At 50.9% G+C, this 24,232-nt stretch overlaps 1 protein-coding gene across 10 annotated transcripts in view; it reads right to left on the minus strand.

Annotated features, from left to right (window-relative positions):
* CTIF (cap binding complex dependent translation initiation factor) overlaps positions 1 to 24,232 on the minus strand; it is a 294,493-nt gene that overhangs the window by 182,965 nt on the left and 87,296 nt on the right. For 9 of the 10 annotated variants that reach the window (XM_058692173.1, XM_058692168.1, XM_058692164.1 and 6 more), the window contains 2 exons: positions 19,682 to 19,753; positions 322 to 395 (listed from right to left, as the gene is read on the minus strand). In XM_058692173.1, coding sequence (XP_058548156.1) covers positions 322 to 395; positions 19,682 to 19,753 — 146 coding nt within the window. The remainder of the gene's footprint in view (positions 1 to 321; positions 396 to 19,681; positions 19,754 to 24,232) is intronic. The other variant, XM_058692171.1, reaches the window with a different exon arrangement.

Consider the following 24,232-nt stretch of genomic DNA (forward strand, 5'->3'; position numbering starts at 1 on the left):
CTCTTTCCCCTCGACCCTCTCTCTGCCTCCTCTTCCTCCTCTTGGATGGTCTCCTCTCATTTTCGTTCCTTTGATCTCTCTCTCTCTCTCTCTGACCTCCTTCCTCAGCTGCCTCATCCGGGCTACCTCACCCCCTCTTTGTTTCTCTCCACTTCTTGATCAAAGAACGTTCAACATTTACTCAACTTCCAAAGACCCCATGGGGCTATAAGGACATATAGCCTGGGGTCATATAGAAGGACATATAGTCCTTCTATAAGGACAAGCACCTGGGGTCCCAGCCAGAGGCATATGCCACAGACAAGAGGAAGAAAGGCTTACCTGAAGGAATCAAAGGTGTTGGCAGCCCAGATATCCGTGCCCAGCATGTCCAGAGAGTTGTCTTTGCTGCCATTCTGGAAGAGACGGGATGAAAAAAGGGGACATTGTTTGCTTGGTCAGGACACTGAGAACACGTGGCCAAAGTCCTAATCCCAGAGAAGGCTGCAGAGGCCTTCCTTCTCTTCCCTCGGTTGGTCATTCTGGGCAGCTTGTAGGCCGGAGAGAGCCCCTGGAGTGAGCATCCTGGCCAGTGCACCCAGTAAGTCACGAGGACCACTGCCCACCGGCCCCCCACCCAGGTACAGGCCCTCACCGTTGTGTATGTCAGACACAGAGCTATACCATCAGGTACAGAAATAGCCTGGGTTTCTGCTGTCCCCCGCCCATGGCTCCCGGGTCCACTGCCAGCTGGATGGCAGTGGCTTCTTCCCAGGCAGTGGCTCTGGAAAGCCAGACACACTGGCAGGTCTGTGTTGGAAGGCTGACTTCCCTGGAGTTAAGCCCCACTTCTCAAAATCAGGCAGCCCTGAGAAGCCCCCACTGACCAAGGCTATACCAGTGATTAAATTCTCTAATTCTCTAATTGTCTAAATTCTCTAAACCCCGTTCCAGTCTTTGTCCTCCAATGTCCCCTACATGATCCATCCCATAGACATACAGAAAGCGCTTTATTTCGTCCAGTTTCTATCGTTTGGCTTCTCCGCCCCTTGGCTGACAATCTCCCCAAGTTCTCTGACAACCTGCCTTACTCCTAATGCCCTCCATCCTTCATTACCCCTAGTCTGCTTTCATCATCACACTCTTTAAAATCAAGACTTTCACCTCCAGGACCGCTGGACATGTGCATGCCTTATGACCCAGGACATCACTCACAGGTATAAACACAACCAAAACGTGCACAGAGGTTCACCAACAGTACGAAGCACACAGAAGTACAGAGCAGCACTACTCACAATAGATCCACACTGGAAGCCACCTAAATGCTTCCCAGCAGTTGACTAGACATGCAAATTATGGCATATTCACATACTGGAATATCGCACAGCAGGGAGAATAAACAAATTAAAACCTACAACAGCATTAATAAGCCCCCAAAATGTAAAGAAGAACAAAAGAACCCAGATACAAAAAAAGTACCAACTCCATGATTCAATTGATATAAAGTTCAACGACAGGCCAACGAACTAATCTGTGGAGACAGAATTCAGGAAGGGGGGTCCCAGGAGGGTCCTGGGCGGGGGGTGCTGGTAATGTTCTGTTTCTTGATCTGGGTGCTTGTGTGTTCAGCTTGTGAAAACCCACTGAACTGTATGCACGTAATATGAATACTTTTTGTCCATGTGTGTTAGGACCTCCTGGTAGATTCCTGATAGTATCCCCAGTCTTTGTTTTTAGGACTGATCTGTCCCCAAACCTACCACTTCTCAGGTCCACTAGCTCCTACACTGGATGATCTTCGTTTGAGACCTTTCCACGGGCCTAGGCCTAGGCAGACACTGAAGACACAGAAGTGGAGGAGTCACAGGCCCTGCCTGCAAAGAGGGGTAGGTGTGCAATGACGCACATGTAATAAATAATTACAAGACAGTGCGATATGTGCATTGATTCAAGGAGCCGTAACGGGACCAGAGGCAACAGACCCGTTGCCTGTAACGGGACCACAGGCAACTTTGCTGGTGACTCCTCCTGAGCAGGGGACGCAAGGACTCATGGAAGTGAGGCAAGCAGAGAGAAAAGCAGGGAAGGGGTCATTCTGGCAAAGGGGACAGCATGAGGGAAAGGCAGGACCCAACAGGGCGTTATGGGGAACTTCAGGGCCTCTGGCTTTGCACAGGGGGCACAGCAGCCCAGAGAGTGTCTAGGATCACCCACACAGTCCTGGCCAGGGCCTACTAGGGGCCCCACAAGTGCTCCTCGGTGCTTGTTGGGGTTGAATTGTGGCCCCCCTCCAATTCGCATGTTGAAGTCCTAATGCCCAGTACCTCAGAATGTGACTTTATTTGGGAATACGGTGGTTGCCGATGGAGTTAGTTAAGATGAGGTCATATGGGTGGGCCCTCATCCAATATGACTGGTCCCATTATAAAAAGAGGACATTTAGACACAGAGACAGACATGCACAGTGGGAGGATGCCATGGAAAATTGGAGTCACGCTGCCACAAGCCAGGGAACCACTGCGGGCTGGGAGACAGGCCTGGAACAGATCCTTCCTTGGTGACTTCACAGAGATCATGGCTCTCCCCACACCCTCATTTCAGACTTCTGGACTCCAGCACTATAGGACTGATAATACTTTTCACTAGGTTGAGCCAGTTTGGGGGTCAGAAGTGTGGAATCAAGCAGCCCTCACAAAATAATATGGCGATCGACCATCCACCCCTCTAAAAACTCCCTTTCTGAGGGTGGTCAGTCATGTCCCTTCCTCCTGCAGTCAGCAGATGCCCCCCACACCAACCCCAGGACCTTCTCACGTCCTCACAGCCACACTAACCACCTGAGGGGGTAGGGTCTCCTGCATCCTGCAAACAGAGCAGCCCATGCCGGCTCAGGCCAGTCTCTGACCTCCCAGCATCCACATCCCCAGGAGCCAGCCCGTGAAAAGTCCCATCTTCTATCCTCCCTGGTGGCGATTCCCCTGCAGACCACAGCCAACATCACCCCAGAGACTGCTGGACAAAGCCCCAGTGGACTAGAAAGGAACCCGAACCAGGCTCAATGACTCCACCTCTGCCTCTCCCAGCAGAGACACCAGCACCTTGACAAAGAAGCCCCATGATTTCGGGGTTTGGTTTTGTCTTTGATTTTCCTCGTCTTCCAGTTGGTCAGAGTTGGTAAGCACGCTCTCCTCCCTGCCTGCATTGTACTCAGCATGCCTGACTCACCAGCCTCTTACGTGGAAACCAACCTAGTTTCCAGGGAGAGAGCAGTTTGCGGGTGCATTCCAGCTTTTAATCAATCTGAAGGCAAGGAGCACCCAGCGAAGGGGCCCAAGCGCTTGGACCTTCATAGACACCAGGCAGGAGACAAAGAGGGGGTGTGGGGAAAAGAGACAGCAGTAAATGGGGGAGCTGAAGGGACACAGGGGAGGATGCATGACCTCAGACCTCATCAATAAAAGGAGGACTGGCCCTGCCTGTGGCACCACCAGCCAGAAGCCCCAGGTGACAAAACTTTCTGCTCCCACCATGCCCTGAGAGGCCCCACAATCCTCTCTTGTGAGTCAACCGGGCCATACGTAACCTCTCCATATGATGCCACACGGTGGCTCTGTGCACCTCGGTGCTTCCTACCCACACCTGTCCCGTCCTGCATTCCCACAATCCCTTTCATTATTGACAGTGACCTATCAACCCCACCTTGCTCCTCTCCTGCTCACGTGACCACCTGGGAGGCTCACGTGACCACCCAAACTGCAGTGACCTTGCTCTGCCCTAAACTAACCACCCATGCAGGTGGAGTGAGGCAGCTCTCGTTCCATCTGTGTATAGTGACCTTTCTCCCGCACTAGATCAGGGATAGCCACCTCTCTGGGTCCCCCAGGGCTCTACGCCCAGTGCCTAAGAAACGTCTACGGGACTGACTTTCGCTTCAATCAACTTTCACTATCTTCCTCTTGCCACTTGTGACCTCAGTGAAGTCTGGGCTTGAGATTCTTTGTATCTACATAAAGAGCGCTCAGAGAGTGACAAGATTGGTTCCTTCTGACCGGCAAGGCACGGACGGACGCTGCCACCACGCCCTCTCCCTCCAGTGGCAGACATCACTAATCATATATGGTGTGATTTACAGTCCTCAAATCAGGTGACCCCCTAATGTTCCAGGACCACCCCTCCCTCCCTCCCTGAGTTGCCTCATCACCCTCCTCATCCCAACTCCTGGTGTCTGGCTGGCTTCCAATTCAGCAGCCCTGGAGGAGGTGAGGGCACCGGGCAAGGTTGAAGACCACCCCCCCAACCCTGGGGCCGCTGAGCTGGGGGAGCCCAGGCCAAGATGCCTGTCTGTGCTGAATCAGAACAGGAAGGTAACTCCATGAACAGGTGAGAGGGCAAGTCTGGAGAAGTTCACAATGAGAGTCTCGGTCACAGGGGACGACCTACTTATCTCTGCTCTATGTGACACAGTAGCTGCAGCATATTACACGACTCTGGATGTTTCCTCAGGGCTCGTTGCAACAGAATGTGACAGGCACATAATCACGGCATGCAACCGTTTCTCAACAGGGGCTGGGGAAATTGCCTGGCACCTGGAGGCAAAATCAATCTCCATCAAATCTCGGCCCACAGAGGGAAGACCCCGCCTGCTGAGGCTTCCTTTGCTTCCCTGTCAATGCCGAGGTGGTGGCCCAGGCAGTGCCCGGAGGGGTCAGCTGAAGGCAATGGCAAAGCTGGACCACCAGGAACGAAGAGCTTCACGCTCCCATGCCCTGCGTCCCAGCCCTGGGCTGGCAGCCTTCAAGCTGACCATGAGGTCACCTTGCCACGGGGCTTCAGATCCTGCCAAAGCCTTTAGAGTGTCTGGATATTCCCGTTTCTTGAGTTCTGGACACCAGTCCTCAAACCTTGCAACTCCCAGCACACGCGTGTGCATACGGGTCACCTGTTCCACAAACCCTCCTATTATTACAGAGAAGTCACAGAGGGGCAGGGGTTTGCAGACAGACAGACCCACAGACAGGCAGACTGCAGTCTGACTTCTGGAACCTCCCACCTGGAGCCAGACCCACCCCACCGTCCAAACCACCCCCACCCCTTACTCACACTGAGCTGCATGAGAGGCAAGGACAAGCAGAGGACAGAGCAGAGGGTGACCAGCGCTTGGCTCGTCCCCAGGTACTCCCTGCTCTCCCAAGCCCCAGGCTGCAGCCAACTACTGCAGGGACCTTGGCTTCCCTGGCACACTAGTAAAGCACGGTGTTTGTGTGAAGGGCTCTGGGGTCATGCCAAGCTACCCAAGATAGGGGCTTATATTCCTCTTTGGACCACTGTACCCTTCCTAGACTCACAGAAAACAAATGTCCTCCCCAACCCCCGTCGTTGTTTCTGATAGGCTCCAGCTCAAGACCCCTCCTCTCCGCGGCCGAGCATTTCCTCGGCTGACGCTAGTGCCCCAGGAACCCACGGCACGTCCAGCGCTTCCCGACTCTTCGACTGCTGTGCTTCCCAGGGGTGTTCTGGAAACACTAATCCACTGGCTCTTAAATGTCAATGTGCATCAGAATCACGTGGGGAGAGGAGCATTGCCAGGTTAAATTTAGTGCAGCTGGGGTGGTCCATGGAACACACTTCTAGAAACTGGATGTTCAAAGGGTTTTGTGGGGAAGAAAAGTTCAAAAAGGCTCCCTTGTCAAATGTTTGGGATGCATTGAGTTAAAAGATTGCTGTTGTTGTTGGTTTTAATGTTTACTTATTTTGGGGGGGGGGCAGAGAGAGGGGGAGAGAGAGAATCCCAAGCAGGCTCTGTGCTGTCAGCGCAGAGCCTGACATGGGGTTCAAGCCCACAACCGTGAGATCATGACCTGAGCCGAAATCAAGAGTGGGATGCTTAATGGACTGAGCCACCCAGGTGCCCCAAAAGACTGTCAAATGAATTACTTCACTGCCAAACTTCTTGGTGCCTTTATTGGTGATGGGTGTTGACTCTTCAAGTATTTCCCAAACTCCTTTGGCCAGAAAGCCACCCCATCCTTCCTCTTTATTCCACAGAGGACTAGGGTTCCACAGAACCTACTTTGGGAAATGGTCTTCTAAGACTCTTCCTCAATTATGCTGCATCCCCTCAATGAGGAACCCTGGCTTCACTTTTTGTTGTATCCCTCTACTCACTCACTTCTCACTGTAGCCCTGGGACCCAGCATCTTTCATTAAATATTTTTCAGCAAGGATTCAGGTGTCTAGGCACTGAGAGCCCACCACAGAACTGCACTGGCTTCTTCAAGAGCATCCTCTGCTGTGCAATTCCTGTGTGTCTAGAGCTCTTCTCTGAGCCCCCTCCCCTCCCCAGCCCTGAGGTCACCCGGGCCCTGCCCCCCAGGTTGCTGCAAGGCCAAGGTTCTGAGAAGCCTAATCAGAAGCAACCACCCTTTTCAGTGGACCGTTTTTAGCACTTAAACGCTGCCGAATCCTTCACAACAGGCCTTTTTCCTGGCAATTAGGGGGCCTCATAACAGTGTGAACCGTGCTGTTCTCAGAACAGATCACAAAGGGATAATGAGTGCTTTAAACCATGTGGAAGAAGAAATGGAAACAGCCCGCCTACGGGCGGGGGGACTGGAGCCGCCTGAGAGCCTGGCCGGTGCACAGCTACCCCCAGCTCAGGGGAGTCCGGACTCCGGCAACGACAACAGCCAACTTTCGCTGACATAGCACTCACTGAACGGCGGGCACCCTCTGAGCACTTCACTTTGGTCACAACCCTAGGAAGCCCCACTTCACTGATGAGAAAACGGAGGTTCGGAGAACTTGCCTGTGTTCAGAGAGCTTGTGCCCAGGATGGGAACGTATACAACAGTGTGGCCCAGAGTTGATGCTCTTACCTGTTGCACCGTGTGGTTACATTATTCAGATAAACTGTGGCCTCACTGCAGACTGCTATAATGCAGTCAGGTACCCATCCCGTCCAGACATTTGGGTTCTCTGAGTCCACCTCTGCCTACGTTTGGGAAGACAGTGCTGGTGGAGGGAGCAAATCGCCTGCAGTGAAGGTAAGAGGGAGTCTGGGGGTGTGAGATGGAATGTATAAAGAAGCGGGGCGGGGGGGGGGAGGGGGCTCTGGACCTGAGTGAATGAAACAAGGTAGGAGTGGATCACTGTACAGTAGAGAAACATGCTAAGTCAGGAGCAGTGAGAAAATAAACCCTCCTCTGTGCTGCTGGGTTCTCTTTACTAGTACACAACTGTGGAGTGATTTACATGCCTGTGTGTGGGTATGTTGTGTCGACAACTCCAGGCTACAAGGGTTTAGAAACTAAGCGGAACTTGACTGTCTAGGACAGTGCACAGGAGGAGGACTGCTTCCATTATCGGGAGGGTCACAGGTGAAGTTCCAACTAGAGGAAGCTGGGGCATGTCAGTCTGGACTTCCCCCAGCTTGTCTGCTGTTAGTCAGCTGTGCCAGGGGACACGGAGGCAGGGGTGGCCAGCCTTCGGTCCTGGCTTCCCACACCTGAAAGCCCAGTATGGGAGCAGCTGCACAGGGTCTAGTGCTGGACACCAGGCAGAAAAGGGCAGTACAGCCCCTGCTCCTCAGAGGGCTCACGGTCCCAGGACATCTCCCTTCCTGGTGCAGAATGTTCTTCCACAGATTCTGTCCATCATGAGGGCCAAGAGCAAGGCTGACCCTAACATGGATTGTCTCACTTCATGGACACAAGTTCCTGCCATAGCTGATGGGGAGGGCCATCCCTTTAGACATAGACAAAATTTCCCTCCTCTCTCTCCAAGGACCCCACCGCAACTCCCCTGCCTCACCCTGATCTACCACCCACAGAAGTGGACTAGTCCTGAGGTGATCATCCCTGCCCTCACAGGTCTTACCATTCAGCCAAGAGTCACAGAAACAAAAAGAACACTGGAAGATGGCACGTAGTCAAGCACCATGTGACAAGATGTATGCCACCCCTGTTGCTGGCTTTGGACGAGACAGCAGAGGGGCTCTGAGACTCCGGGAAAACTTCCTGAGAGTACCAACATGGTTTGGACTAAAAGTGGGTAAAACAGGACTCCAGGCCTGCAAGCTGCTTACTGGAGGGCTCAGGAGAGTCACTCAGCATCTTGCACTGATGCTGCTTTCTCTGTCCCATAAGCATTTGGACTGGACCAGTGATTCCCCAGTCGGGGTAGGGAGAGCAGGCAGAACATACGAGACACTGAGACCAAAGGCCCCAAAAGTATCTCCTGGGCCCAAACAGGGGCTTCCAACAGGTTGGGTCTGAAACTCCTCTTAGGCTCAAATTAAACCAAAATTTGAGATACAGTCCTGTCCCAGTAACTGTGCATGTGTGTGAGTGTGTGTGCATGTATGTGCATGTGTGTTCAGCACCAAGGACAGCACCTCACATGCTGGTGGGAAAGACGGTGATGGACCACCCCCCCAATATTTTAATGCCCTTACAACAGAAGGGTCTTTGAGGCAGGAGAAAGGCAGAGCAGAAGCCAGAAGAGAGGGCTTCCTGGGTATCACCAGAGCAGAGTTCAGGAGCCAGAAAAGGCATTCCTTTCATTATGAAACTTTCCTGTCTGCCCATTCTATCCCTTCCCTCTCTAACCTCAACTGTTTTTGTTTTTAATTTTTTAATGTTTATTTATTTTTGAGAGAGACAGAGACAGAGCGTGAGCAGGGGAGGGGCAGAGAGAGAGAGAGAGGGAGACAAGAATCTGAAGCAGGCTCTAGGCTCTGAGCTGTCAGCACAGAGCCCAACTCGGGGCTTGAACCCACAAACTGTGAGGTCATGACCTGAGCTGAAGCCGGACACTTAACCAACTGAGCCTCCCAGGCACTCTGTACCCTGACTGTCTTTGAATTAAGAACCAAAGGGAGAGGTAGGAAATAACGACTGAAGCCTGTGACCAAGTATACTTCTTCTAATCTTACCCTTTCTGAAAACTCTCTTGGCTAAGTTTGTGCTTGCAGATTTAAATGGCCATGTTATTTGAACCTGGACTGGTCAACACCACAGGCTACTTCTGGCTGCCTTCCTATTCGGCATCTGCTGAAATAATGCAGGCCCATTTAAGCGTCCCCAGTCGTCCACCCTGCATGTCCTTATGCAGAGAAAGGATCCCATCCTCCAAGACTCCTCACTAGGAGGCCTCTTGAAGCTCCCCAGTCCCCAGAGATTCTCCCTTCCTGCCAGGCTCAGACTCAGACCCACGAAGTCCAGAGAAGAAAGGAACTGAGAGATCATCAGGTCCAGGGGTGACCTGGGGGTTCTGCAGAGGTGCTCCCAGAGCACTGAGGCAGATGGAGTAGGAGACAGCAAGTGGGTTCCTCCTTCCCTTGCCTCCCCAAGCAGTTTTGCCCCTTTTGTTTTCCATACGGGATTTCCCTGAAAGCTTCGGATAAGATAAAAGGTTCTTTTCTTTAAAAAAATTAACTTTTATTTTAGATAATTGTAGATTCACATATAGCTGTAAGAAATAACACAGAGATGCCCTGCACCCTTTACTGTTTCCCCCATGTGGAAACTTGTAAAAGTATAGTTCAATATTGGCGCCTGGGTGGCTCAGTCGGTTGAGCGTCCGACTTCAGCTCGGGTCATGATCTCGCACTCCATGAGTTCAAGCCCCGCTTCAGGCTCTGCGATGACAGCTCAGAGCCTGGAGCCTGCTTCAGATTCTGTGTCTCCCTCTATCTCTGCCCCTCCCCTGCTCATGCTCTGTCTCTCTCTGTCTCAAAGATAAATAAAAACATTTTTAAAAAATTTTTTAAAAAGTATAGTTCAATATTAAGACCAGGATATTGACATTGATATGGTCAAGATGCAGACCATTTCCATCAGCACAAGGTTCCCACCTGCTGCCCTTCTGCACCACACCCATTTTCTCCTGCCCCTCCCTTCTCTACTCCCTGTAACTGCTAACCTGCTCCCCATTTCTATCATCTTGTCATTTCAAGAATGTTATGTACATGGAATCATAGAATATGTAACTTTGGAGGATTGGCTTTTTCCACTCGGCATAATTCCTGGGAGATTCACCCAGGTTGCTGCATGTGTCAGTAGCGGATTCCTTTTTACTGCTGAGTGCCACAGCTTGTTTTAACTGTTTACCTGTTGAAGGACATCTGGGTGGTTTCCAGTTTGGGGCTATTATGAATAAAGCTGCTATAAACATTTGAATACAGGTTTTTGTGTGAACATAAGTTTTCCTTTCTCTGGGATAAACACCCGGAGTAAAATGACTGGATCAGATGGTACTTGCAGGTTTAGTTTTTTAAGAAACTGCCAAATTGTTTTCCAGAATGGCTGTACCACTTTGCACTCCTACTGGCTATGTGTGAATGATCCGATGTCTCTGTATCTTCACCAGCATTCGGTGTTGTCACTATATTTACTTTAATTAGCTATTTTGATAGGTGTGAAATCTCTCATTGTGGCTTTAATTTGCATTTCCCTTACAAAAAGATGTGGAACATCTCTTTGTGTGCTTCTTTGCCGTCTGTACATCCTCTCTCTTCAGGGAAAAATGTCTCTGTGTCTTTTGTCTATTTTCTAAGTGTATTGTTTTAAGTGTTGAGTGTGGGGAGTTCTTTATATATTCTGAGTACTAGTCCTTTGTCAGATACATGTTTTGCAAAATTTCCTGTCATCTGTCTCTTCGTCCTCTAAACAGGGTTTTTCCTGTTTAATTTTGATAAAGCCCAATTTCTCATCTCAGTGGTGACATCTACTGATTGTCTTTTCCCATTTAGTTTGAAATATTTCTGGTTCTTAGGATGACAAATGATTTTTTTGTTGCAATGGGGACACTTTCATGTTGTGTTATGAAACTCTGAATCATATTTAAATCTTCTGTTTTTGACTGACTTTTTGTGATGCTACATTGGCAGGGAAAAGGGAGGGTAGAGCCTCACAACTGCCATTGCAGGTAGAAGTCCAGGGTAGCTAGCACTTGTTGTTACGGCTCCATGGAGATGGGAATTTCAGGACTCCACAGCTCCCAGGGACCTTGCATGAAGGTGGCCTCATTACCACTGGGCAACAGTGGAAGTCCCAACTCTCTATTGAACTTACTCTGACACAACCCAGTAGGGAGGGGAGGGGCGCCTCAATACTGCTGAGTTGGGGGTGAAGTCCAGTTCCCAGATGGCCTCCAATAATACCTTGGGGGTTGCAAGGACCCTTTGTATAAGCTGGCAGGGATAAAAGTTCCAGCTGCCTGCCTGGCCTTCTCTGACAACATCCCAGTTGGGGGGGCAGGGGGAGGGCTCATTACAACCCAGTGAGGGTGGCAGTCTAGACTCCCACTGGGTCTTTGCTGGTGTGGGCAAGAGTGGGGCTGCACTTTGTTCTATGCTATCTGGCTGGAGTAGAGAAGTAATTGTCTAAAACTTTTCTTTTTTTAAGTTTATTTATTTATTTATTTTTGAGTAAGAGACAATGTGAGTGGGGGGAGGGGCAGAGAGAATCCCAAGCAGGCTCTACACTGTCAGCACAAAGCCCAATGGGGGCCTCAAACTCACAAAACTGTGAGATCATGACCAGAGCTGAAACCAAGTGTTGGACACTCAACCAACTGAGCCACCCAGGCACCCCTAAAACTTTTCTATCTTAATAGAAAATATCTTTGCCTGGACCTTTGCTTAGAGACAACAGACTTTCATTCGTACCTTAAAAAAAGATCTGTGTCCACTGCCATTTCCTGGTTACCTCCTTCTTCAGCCCCAAGTCTGGGATGTTAGAGGCAAAAAGGAAACTCAGGAAAGTTACCACGATGTCCTTGCTCAGGTCCCCCAAACCCTAGCTGGTCTGTCTTCTTATCTCTACCTTTCAGAATTTTCTTACGTTTGCTTCATACAGAATGTCCGGGATCTTAGTTGTACTCAGCAGGAGGAATATAGAAAAGAATATATACTCCATCTTCCCCAAAGCAGAAATCTATGTCTGTATTTTTAACAATATATTTAGATGGTCTTAGGTCTAGATCATCTCGTTTTTCAGAGGGAATCAGGCTATTGCAAGATGATGTGTCTCACCCATGACCCAATGGTAAGTCAGAGGTACAGAAGCGAGGATTCACGTCACCTGGCTCCCAGGCCAGTGCCGTTACCATGACAGCATGGCTCCTCCTCCCTCCTGCCTGTGTATCTGTGTATGTGGCCTCCCCTGCCAGCTGCCAGCTCCCCTGTAGATACCAACCCACTCCTCCCTGTATTCACACACTGCTCTGGACTGTTGCTTTCGCACTAGAGAAAGTCTTGTTTCTTTAAGCAGACTCCAGGTTCTCTGAGGACAGACACTAGGCCACATGGCTCATAATGTTTACAGCAGGGGCTCCAAGGATGGCTGCTGACTGTTCTCCCTACAAGTCAACCATCAACACTGTTTTAAGTGTTATATCCTAGTTCCTCCAGATAAGCTGGAGCCAGAAGGCTCCTCAAGGACAGGGACAGGTGATATCTTCTAGAAAATAGAGGCTCATGCTGGGAGCACCAGAGTTTGCAGAATCAGATCACACCAGCAGGATCGTGTACAGTTCGGGGAGGCTCATTAGGAAGAATCATAGTTATAGTGCTCCTAGGAGAGTAACCCAGGACAGGACGGGACCTAAGAACCATCGTGTCATGTCCCAGACATCTCAGCACTACGGGGTAAGTGCCTGCTTTCTCTCTAACCTCTATGTACATAGAGACTGAGCCCATCACTTCATCACCCTGCTTCTCGCCTCCCAGCCTCCCAGCAAGCTGCCAGGCACACAGGCAGCCCTCAGAGATGATGTGCAGACTGGACCAATGCATGAAAGACCTGATAAATAAACAGAGGGATGAAGCAACTAAACCATGACAAAGGAAACAGCTGCAGGAACTAATGTATTTAGCTTAAAAAGCAGACTGGCCCTGCTGGACTGCTGCGGGAGAAACGAAACAGCCACGGGCAAAGGGAGTAAAACTAAAACCATCAGCTGGGGTTATGAGAGGTGGTTTGGGGCTGAACCAAAGAAAGACACTGTAGGGGCACCTGGCTGGCTCAGCTGGTTAAGCATCTGGCTTTGATTTTGGCTCAGGTCATGATCTCACACTTCGTGAGATTGAGCCCTCACACTTCGTGAGATTGAGATTGAGTCGGGCTCTGCACTGACTGTGAGAAGCCTGCTTGGGATTCTCTCTCTCTCTGTCTCTCTCTCTGCCCCTCCCTCATTACCATATGCATGCTCTCTCTCTCTTTCTGTCTCAAAAAATAAACATTAAAAAAAAAAAAGAGGAAGACTGTACTCAATGGAGCTGCCTCACGACATTCTGAGATGCCTTTTGAAGCAGTGAGCTCCCCATTTCAGGAAATGTCCAGCAGCTCAACAGCCATAGGAGGGGTTTCCTGCACTGCAAGGTGGGAGGGTGGATCAGATGACCTCTGAGCTCCTTGTCATCCTGAGAGCACGTGATGTCTTTAGGGTTCCCAGGATACCTGCTTAGCTCTGGATTTGATGTGGTTGGAAGAGGTCAGCCCCAGCTCCTGGTCAGCTTCTACTAGAGGTGGGGCATGTGATAATCACTCGAGCCAGTCACCAAACAGCTCTGGTTCCCCCCATTCCGGTTCATAGTGGGATGATACTTTTTATGGTGCTTATGGTTGGGTAGGGCCACGTGACCAGTTCTGGGCAACAAGCAAGGAGGGGAAGTGATGTGTATTATATCTAGGTCGGAGTGTTGACTCGGCAGTGCAAGACCCTCCGGTGGTCCTTTTCCCTCTGTCATGGTGACTGGTGAAAATGGCAAATGGTCCATCAAGCTGGGTCCTGAATGGGATGTTTAAAGTTACTGAGACTCAAAGTTGTTTGTTACTGCAGCATTACTTAGGCTATCCTGACTGATGTGAAGGGACAGACTTTACCTGTATGGAATGGAGAGAAAATGGAAGATATAGAAGGTACACAAGCAGGGGAAGGGGTGGACAGCAGTTCCAGCATCTCAGCTGAGCATACAGACACCTCCACATCCACCGTCCTCCTTCCTACCACTCCTGTAATACCCAACACAAACCGCCCACTCAAGGTGTACTCTCTCCTGCTGCCCTAACATCCCAACGTTATACCTAACTTCAAGCCTTGTGAACACCATTTCTTCTCTCTTCCCCCTCTTTTCTCTGGTCAAACATCCTAACCATTCCTGAAGGCACAGATCAGGTCTCATGTCCTGCAAAGCATCTCTCTACTTACAGAGACCAGAAGGACCACTCTTGGGAACGACTGCAGAATCTGTGGTCAGGACGTGTCTTTGAGGGACTTCACTGGGTGCCTTCAGCCCTTTCCATGTGAACTGGCCTCTACTGTACAGACAGGCAGTGAGCCCAAAGGCTCCAGCTTATATGTGTCTGCCAAGATCCCAGCAGATACTCAAGAAATACTAACTAAATAGAGAGCAGTGCCATGAACACATTTCTTAAATATCCACAGAAGCTGAGTAAAAATCTAGGCACTTCTACTAAGATATCATTTGTGCTCATGAGTTTAATTGGCACTGGACCAAATACTATAATTACTGGAGGGCAGCGAGATAACTGGCAGAAAACTCCTTCTCCCCTTTCCTGTGGGTCAGAGGTAAGCTGTGTATTTGAGGCTCACCTCTGCCTACCACCGGCCATCTCTTGGATCAGAGTCAATGTTGGCCCCTAGAAGAAACCTGGCCACAGGTTGGCACAGGTATTAGGGAGAGTAAGGGGACGGTGGAGAAATCAGGAAAACCCACACTTGTTGCTGCTTTTAACAGCTATTTGCATCCAATTGCTCGTTTCTGGAGACCCAGGGACAATGAAAGAGATTTCCAGAGAGGTTCAGAGAAGTCTATCATTTTGCAGAAGAGGCACTGAAATGTGTGCTACACCTGGGTCCACATCCGGTTCTCGTGGCCCTTGGGACAAAGGCTCTTTGCACTCCTTCCTGAGGCTTCAACGTGCTACCGGGCATCATGATACCACAGGGAAAGTACCCTTCTCTCGTCATTCCAGGGAATGTGGGATCCAGGCCAACAGCCAGGACTCAAAGACCTCACTTCTAACACATCCACACCTTTCCCAGGGCTCGGCATGAACCCTCCTGATAAGGAGGGGTGCCATGAGGATCCCAGTGAAGATTTCATCGCCTTGTTCTACAGCCAACACCACGGGCCAATAAATTCCTCAGTGAGGAAGTCCTTCTCAAGGACTAATAGGAGGCTCTGCTGCTGTTGTGCACATTCATTTTCTTTCCTTGGCACTTCTGTGCAGGTAGACAAGAGCTGCTAGCTCCTGACCTCATACAAACTCTCATATGCCTTTGGCTTTCTTCCCTGAATGCTAAATCCCATGCCGGTACCTTGAGACATTTTCTAAATGCACCAGGTTGCACACTCTCACATCAGCTACTTTCCTGCAAATCATCTCCACCATGATTCCCCTACTACAGTGAAAAGCTGGAAACTATTGCAACTTCCTAACTCAGTGACTAGGTGTTGGATGAGGTCTCTTGGAAAGAGGCTGCCAGGATGCCGAATAATCCCCAATACAGCCAAATCCCAAATGCAGGCAGTTGAACAAGCCTCTTCAGGTCTATCTGTAGCCCATCCTCCTCTGAGCCCCTCCCTCCCATTTCACGGGACCTAACCCACCCTAGGCTACCCCCACGTCGTGCCTCTGAAAGGGGTCAGAGAAGGCAATGGTTTTTCCCGTCTCCTCCTTGCATTAGTTGAAATAACAAAATATAATCTCAGTGCATGGCTAATCCCCAAATGGTGCCTACACCTGGGCTACACATTCAGGACACGGTTTGTGACCCGCCAGCCAGAGCTTCCTGGGCAGAACACAGAATCTCAACATCCTCCTGCCGACCCCACTTTCCTGGGCCCGTGTGGCCAAGGTGGAACACCCACTCAGCCAGCCACCCCCATCTCCAAGTACCTTCAGTTTCCTCCCGAAATTCTCCCCCATGGGTGAATGTGGGGTAGCAGAACCACCCCCACTATCCCAACGACCTTAGAAACAGCAAAATTGGTGTGGCCAGAGCAATTGGCCCCACCAGGGACTGACTGCATGGACTGGGCCTGTGCCAACTCAGTGTAGTCTCAGGAGTCTTAATTGAGCTACTACTAGGTGTAAAGCCCTGGGCCAGGGGTGGTCAAGGATGTAGAGGCAGCCCTAGGACGCATCTCAAGGTTGACCAGCTGCCTGAGGGGATAGGCAGATGTAGGTGGAACAGCTTGATTATAACATGAATTTGAGGGAGGGTGTCTGTGTGGATGAGAGGGGGCAGTGAGAACAGTGGGGAGGCTCATGGGGCTGGTAGGGGTTCTTAAGAGCTGGGGGCAGTGCTTCTGCACCTGGTGGACCAGGATTAAGGGAGCTTTGAAGGATGTACCCATGCACCCATCAGAGCTGCACCCAGCAAATGCACCCTTCAATGGCAGCTCCCTGGTTCCCCCTCCATCAGGGAGTTACTTTAGGACAGTGTAGCTAAGGGCTTTCCTTGTAACACAGTCACCTGGGATGCCGTCCAGCTTTGATCCCTCCACCTGAGGGCATCAGAAGATGGCTACTTCATGAGGGGAAGTCCAAGGCTCCTGGGGTCCTGGGCAGGACTCCCACTGGCAGGAGCACGGACATGAACCAGCATGGGCCACTGAGGACAAAGGCAACGCTCTAGAGCAGGCAGAACAATGAGAAGGAAGGAGACTGCCCTGACACTATTGAGCTGCCATGCCAATCCCAAATACCCACCCGGGCTGGTGGCGAGAGAGAGAGAAATTTCCACCTTGTTTACACCACGCTACTGTTTGTACCCTAAATTAATTGAATCACTCATGTCAGTCAGGTCTTTCACCACTAAACCAAGAAGACATTACTTCAATCAGACTCGTGCCTCTCCATCTACTAGGCATACAGCGCCGGAGTGCAAAATGTGGCCTTCCATCCAGGGGGTCTGGCTCAGTCCCACCTTCCCTGCTCACCCCACCTAGGTTCCTTAACTGTGACACCCCAGGTCAGGCCACCCTTTGGACACCTATGTCTCCTGCCCTGAGCATGTCTTGTCCTTTACACTATGTATCTTGTCCTTCTAACTGTATGGTAAGGCCCTTGAAGGCAGAGGCCATGCTTCAGGTGAACCCAGGGCTTAGCACCAAGCCTCTACAAACATCCCCTGGCTGATGAATCTGTAGGAAACCCCTCCACAAACACCCTTGAAGTCTTCCTTGGATCTAAGCAGCTTCACAAAGCGTGGGGTGCAGCCTCCCCAGGACTCAGGCAAAGTAGCCTTCTCTTTCACCACAGCTGATCCCGACAACCCACAAGACACACATCTGAATCCTCAGGTGGCTGAGGCCATGGTTGTCTTAGTGCCCTGGCTGTTCTTCTGCTTCTCCCCTCCAGCCTTCCTCCCTCTGAGATGATCAGATGGAGGGACACTACATGGGGGCGGTGGCAGGGCCGATGGCCCCATGACTTGCAGGAGAGCCCTCCCCAAAAGGCCTCGTCCTCTGGGCACATCAGGGAAGTGAGACAGGTTTGTATTAACCAGACCCCATCTCCACCTTCCTGGGGCTCTTCCTCCATAATGAACCTGTGTCTCAGTTACACCTGCCAAGAAAAAGTCTAACATGAACTTTTATGATTTCTTCCTTAAATTCTGTTGCATTTCATCTCATCTAACCCCGCCTACCCCAAGCTAACTGCTAAGCTGCTCCCCAAAGGCGGGAATGGGGGTCAGCTGGTGCTTGTGGTGCCAGGGTGCCTGTTCCCATAGGCCCCCAGCCTTGCTCCATCAGCCTGTCGTCTGGCCAACTCCCCACCCACCATCCCCCAGGGGCATGAACCTGGCCATGAAAGGACGGCACAGGATGAGGGAGGCAAGCAGGAGCACGAGCCATTCTCAGCCCCTTTGAATCCTGTTGGGAGTGACGGGAATAAGACCAGAGGGAATCAGTGGCAAAAGGGGGCCCACAAAAGGTGATACGGTGGGGGTGGGGGGGTGGGGAAGAAGATTCTGGAAGATTCCAGAACGAGGCACCTACTGACAAAATAACAGAGAGCTAGCTTTTTGGACTCTCATTTATCAGCTGCTTGTGTCCCCCATCCAAGAACTTCAACTGTTCCCTGGAACCCTTCATCTGGTCCTTGAGTCCCCAGATCCAAGCCCACTTCTGCCGCTGAAGAGTTAAGGGAATCTTCATGTAGGAAACCCCAGGGTAACTGGCAAATGGTGCTCCTGATGTGCCAGGCCTTAAGGGCACTTAGGCCTTAGGGATTCAGCAAGGATAACACGGGGTCCCTGACCCAGCGCTGGCAGTCTAGTGACAAGGATAAAAGTCCTCCATAGAAGGACACCTACTACAGTAAGGCAAGGTAAATGGCCAAATGGGGGAAGGGTACAGTGAGAGACCTGGGTTCAAGTCCCAGCTTGGTCAGGTCATTATACCTCCGTGGACCTCAGTTACAAAATGGCATGGAGAAGCGAAGGACCCTCAGAGGCCATTGAGTTTCCCGATTGTTATACGAGGAAGCTGAGGATGAAAAGAATTTCTACCAAGTTTGTGGCAGAGTAAATAGGAGAACCTGGGTCTCATGCCTCCTCCCCTACCCACAACCCCACCCCAGGGTTCTTGTTAATGGCTTCCTAGCCGAGAAACAATGAAACACACACAAACAACTTATAGTGTGAGAAGGAAGCTATCCCCACACACCATGGTGTAAAAAGCCCTGCCACCTAAGAAAGATCGGGAACGGAGGGCACTGACCATCTTCCCTTAGGACAGAATAGAGAGGAGTTGATTTAACCAGTGCCATGGGACAGAAGTCGGACACAAACAAGTGGGTCCAGGGCAATGTGTGAATGAAGCTGCTTTGAAATTCGGAGCAAGTGAATGCAGGAGCCCAGAAAGGCTCCCCATTTATCTGTCTGGACAGAGTGTGAGGCTGGGCTGACGGTTGGGGATGGAGGGCTTTTTGGCCTCTAATCCCACGGTTTCCCATAGGTAGGAATGAGGTATTGGTAAAAACGGCTGGACACCTAGAGGGTACACAGGGCCTGGGGGTCACCAGCACTGCCACTTCGTCCTTCCAGGCCGCATAACCCACACCTGTGTGGTTATCCCCCAGGGGATCTCACAGGCAAGCAGCAGGGAGGGAAACAGCGGGTTCCAGCCAGGTCCAGCAAGCTGGAGGGCTGGGGCGGGGGGAATGGACCAGGTGCTGACACCTTATCCCCACATTCTGCCCCTCTGGGTCCTCTGCACACCTGGAGCAGAAGTGATCTCAAGTGACCAGCACCATAACTCTAGGGGTTCCCCTGTTTGTGGGATCCATTCCCAGCGCTGATGTGTGAGCCTCCAAGTTCATTCACGCTGTTACTTATACCATTCCACGTATCACTTATCCACTCTCCTCCCAACGGGCATGCGCTTGCTTGCAGATGTTGACGCAAACATCATCTAGTGATGAAAAAACTCTTACAAGAAAAAAAAAAATCTTAGGAACCTATGTATTCTGAGGAGGGGGGTGCTTCACTGTGGGCTGGCGGTTCGGGGAGAACTTTCCGGAGAGCAGACTGTACCCTCCTCTCTCCTGTTTCCTGCTCTCTCCACATCACCACTTCCCAGGAGAGCCACCACAGGCCAGCCCAGGAACCCAGACAGACAAGACACATTACAATCCCCCAAAGGAGCACAGAGCGGGTTCCCTACCTGCTGTGTGGGGGCTCGCCCTCGGGAGAAGGAACAGCTGCTGTCCAGCTGTTCACTGCAGTCCGTTGTCCACTGCAGGGGAGAAAGGGGTGGTCAGTGATGGCTGGACACACAGGCTCGTCCTCACCCTATCCAGGCCCTCCAGGTATGGCCCTGCTCTTCAGCAGTAGGGTCAGGATAAAATCCTGCTTGACCATTTTCAGCGGCAAATCCTTCCCTACCCACAGGTGCACGCTGGCATCTCCAAATTCCACCTTGCGATGACCCTCTCTGGTGTATGCTTGGGGCAGGCAAAGTTACTCCCCTTCAGCTAAACTCCCCAGAGTGATCAAGACCCAGCAGCGTTCCGGGGTCAACCACGCATGACACGGGGTAACTGTGTTTTGAACAAGCAGCACCTCATCTGACCGCCCGACCTGGCTTTAGCCATGCCAGCCGTCCACAGTGTCAACGTTAGAGCTGGAGGTGAGGCATATACGTGTGGATCTTCCCAGATACCCAGCTTCAGCCCAGTCCCAGCACTCACCCCTCAAGAGCTCAGAGACCTGGGGTGCCCCAAAATGTGGTCTGACAACCACTTGCGTGAAATTCCCCAAAACGTGCTGCGTGGGGGTCCCTGGGCCCCGCCCTCCGCCCTCTGAATCAGTTGGGTGAGACTGACCTTCTGCATTTTAACGCCCCTGAAGTCTGAGAGTTCCTGAAACTCATGGGTCTCCCAGGCTTCATTGCGTCATCTATAAAACGGGGCCAGCAAGGCTGGGTGACTGCAGGGTTGAAAGGAAGGACTTCTACAAACTTATAAAAACACTGTCTAGATACGAAGCAGTAGTAACAGTACAGCTTTTCTTCTGTAAGGTGCCATCTAGCTGTATGGTGGTGTGTTTTTTTTTTTTAATTTTTTTTTAACGTTTATTTATTTTTGAGACAGAGAGAGACAAAGCATGAACGGGAGAGGGTCAGAGAGAGGGAGACACAGAATCTGAAACAGGCTCCAGGCTCTGAGCTGTCAGCTCAGAGCTCGACGCGGGGCTCGAACTCACGGACCGCGAGATCGTGACCTGAGCCGAAGTTGGCCGCTTAACCGACTGAGCCACCCAGGCGCCCCTGTATGGTGGTGTTTTTATTATTGTGCTACACAATAAAACTAGCTTCTTAGGTTAATGTTGAACATTGACCTTGACCGACACCCTGTGTGCTACCTAAAAAGCAGAGGAGCCCGGTATTTCTGTTTGGCACACTTGGTCAAAACTGTGAGTGTGAATGGCTCAAGGCCAGTGCAGTCACGGTTTCGTAAAACCTTAGCCGGCCGTGCCCTCCTGACTGTGGGTCAAGGGCATGGTTACAGCGCTGATGACACAGGCCGGTCCAAGTATACTCTAGGGCAGCGCTATCCAAATGAAATAATACGAGAACTACAAACAGGAGTCTCAGACGTAATTTAAGTGATCTAGCAGCCATATTTTATTTTTTTTAATGTTTATTTATGTTGAAAGAGAGAGAGAGACTGTGTGAGTGAATGCACAGGTGGGGGAGGGGCAGAGACGGAGAGAGGGAGAGACAGAGAGACAGTGAGAGAGACAGAGAGAGAGAATCCCAAGCAGGCTCCATGCTGTCAGCATGGAGCCCGATGTAGGCAGGGCTGGGTCCCACCGCCATGAGATCGTGACCTGAGCTGAAATCAAGAGTGGAGTACTTAACTGACTGAGCCACCCAGGTACCCCTCACCTTTTCCTTTTTGAAATATGGCTGCTAGGGACACAGTAGCGGCTCAGTTGGTTAAGCCTCTGACTCTTGATCGGCTCAGGTCACGATCTCGAAGTCGTGCCCCATGTTGGGTTCAGTGCTGGGTATGGAACCTGCTTAAGATTCTCTGTCTCTCTCCCTCCCCCTCTGCCCTCTGTCCCTCCCTTTCGCACACTTGTGCTCACGCTCTTTCACTCTCTCTCTCTCAAAAAAAAAAAAAAATGAAAAAGAAAGGTTAAATTAAATAATATGTTTCATTCACCTCAATGCATCCAAAATATGATCACTTCAACAGGTAATTCACATAAAACATTACTAATGAGATTTTTTTTATATTCTTCTTTCCATACCAAGTTTTTGAAACCTACTTAGAGCACACGTCAGATTGGACCAGGCCACATTTCAGGTGCTTCAGACACATGTGACTCATGGCTATCCCTGGATGGCACAGCTCAAGGGAAACGGCGGGGCAGCATTCCTGAGCAAGGGGGCCCTCAGGTCCACGTCTGGCTCATCTCTGCTCTGCACCCCAGAGGGGCTGACCCCTGCAGACTGCAATTCCCAGGCTCCTGGGTCAGCTGGCTTCCATCTGGGCTTGGCCCCTGGGAGACAGGAAACAGGGAGAAACCAAGGCGCCTCCCCCCTCTTTCTATGCCTCGGACGGCACTACCAGCAGGGACTCGGGTCTCCTTCATGGCTCCAGACCTCACCAGGTAGGCCTTCTGTGCATGACCCTGACCCCTGGGCTGGCAACACCATCTCCTCCTTTTGTGACTCAGGGCTGGAGGTGGCGTTGGCTTCTTGCCATTGCTGATCTCGGGTTGTTTAGCTTCTCAGCTCTTTTGTCATCTGGGTAACCAACTGCCTGGATTAAATCCTCTCTCTCTGGATACTTGCAGTCGCAAAGCATCTCCTCCCAAGATATTCATTAATTATACTGATTATTAGTGTAAGTATATTATATTTATTAATTAATTATAGGAAGGGAAATGAGGACTCCATCTGATACCACCTTAACCAAGAGATGAAGGGATAACATTGGCCATCACAAAGCACATCACCATCATGGACGCCCCAGTGTGATGTGCTGAAAAGGGCACATCACTTGTGAGCTGTTCTTGCCAAAAACGCACAACCTCAATCTCACCGGGAGGAAACATCAGGAAACCCAAACAGATGAGCTTTCTATGCAATAAGTAAGCAGTACTCCTCAAGTCAAGGTCATAGAAGACGAGACCCAGGAAGTGTCATGGATTGGAGGAGAATAAGGAGACCTGACAGCTGGATGCAAATTCGGATCTTGGAACAGAAAAAGGACATTCGTGGGAAAACTGGTGAAATCTGTAATAAAATCTCATTATACCAATGTTACGTCCTTAGTTCTCATTATGGTACTATGGTTATAAAAGGTGTTCATATTAGGGTAAGCTGGACAGGTGCATGGGAATACCCAATACTATTTAAAAAAATTTTTTTAATATTTATTTATTTTTAAGAGCAAGAGAGGGGTGGAGAGAGAGAGACACACACACAGAATCTGAAGCAGGCTCCAGGCTCTGAGCTGTCAGCGCAGAGCCCGACGCGGGGCTCAAACCCACGAACCGCGAGATCATGACCTGAGCTGACGTCGGATGCTTAACCGCCTGAGCCACCCAGGCTCCCTGACCCTATACTATTTTTACAGCTCTATCCTAAGTTTAACTAAAATAATTTCAGAATAAGAAGTAATACATATATGTACATATACACACGTATTTTTGAATAATGCATATACACAAATGCATGTATATATTTGCATAAAATGTTCAAACTACTGTGAATGTAATCCCTCTCCTTTATATACTTGCAGCGGTTCCTCCTTTCCTGGTCGGGGCCTGGCCAACAGGGTAGGGGATGGCCAAGACATGCAGCGAGACTACTGGCGGGGGAGATCACGCACCCCTCATTCCATCCTGGGACAACCTCGCAGAGAAAGTCTCCCACCCCCCTTTCCAGGTGTCCCAAACGCTTCACCCCCAGCTGCACAGCACTGATGTGACATCCCAGAACAGTGATTCGTGGGTGGGCGCACCTCCTCCTGGGCTCGGCAAGGCAGGGAAGGGAGCCTCCATGCAGGGAGAAGCAAGCAGAGAGAAGGCTGGGGCTTCACCCACTTCCAGATGCAACCGCACCCCTGGCTGGGCTTTCCCAGAGCAGTTCCAAGCTCCTGTGAGATGGCCCTGCTTTGTCAAAGTCATCCTTAACTTAGTATCTGCCAACCAGAAGCATTTCCTGGGTGCTTTCAGTGTGGGACCGGCAACACGCACCTTCCTTCACAGGTGAGGGGAGATGTCCAAGGGAAGACTGTGCCCTTGGCAGGGGGCTGGGGTGGGTGCAGGGAAGGCAAATGGGCAAGTGGGGATTCCCAGAGAAGCGTGAGCCCGGGTGTGGACGCAGGTGGTGGAACACTGGCCAGCTCAGAGGCAGATCTCAGCAAGCATGACTCTCTGGCCAAGGCAGTCAGGGACCTTTTCTGGGTAGACAGGGTCAGAAGAGGGGGGGGGCGACCCTAGTAGGGGAGGGCATCATCAGAGCTGTGTTCGGGAAGGCTAACTAGCCCGGGGGGCGGTGGGGTGGGGGAAGTGCAGGGGGAAAGCAGGCGAGGAGGCTAGAGTCCAGCGTTCGGGTTTCCACTGGTAGTCGAGGCTGAGACGGAAATGAAGGGAGTCTGAGAGCATGGTACAGACAGGCAGCAAGCAGAGGAGCTGATCTGTGTGAACGAGAGCAAGATGGTCAAGTCTGCAGAAACCCACCCCAGAGACCCAGCCG

The sequence above is a fragment of the Neofelis nebulosa genome, chromosome 11 (assembly GCF_028018385.1).
Source record: "Neofelis nebulosa isolate mNeoNeb1 chromosome 11, mNeoNeb1.pri, whole genome shotgun sequence".
In the NCBI taxonomy this organism is placed as follows: domain Eukaryota; kingdom Metazoa; phylum Chordata; class Mammalia; order Carnivora; family Felidae; genus Neofelis; species Neofelis nebulosa.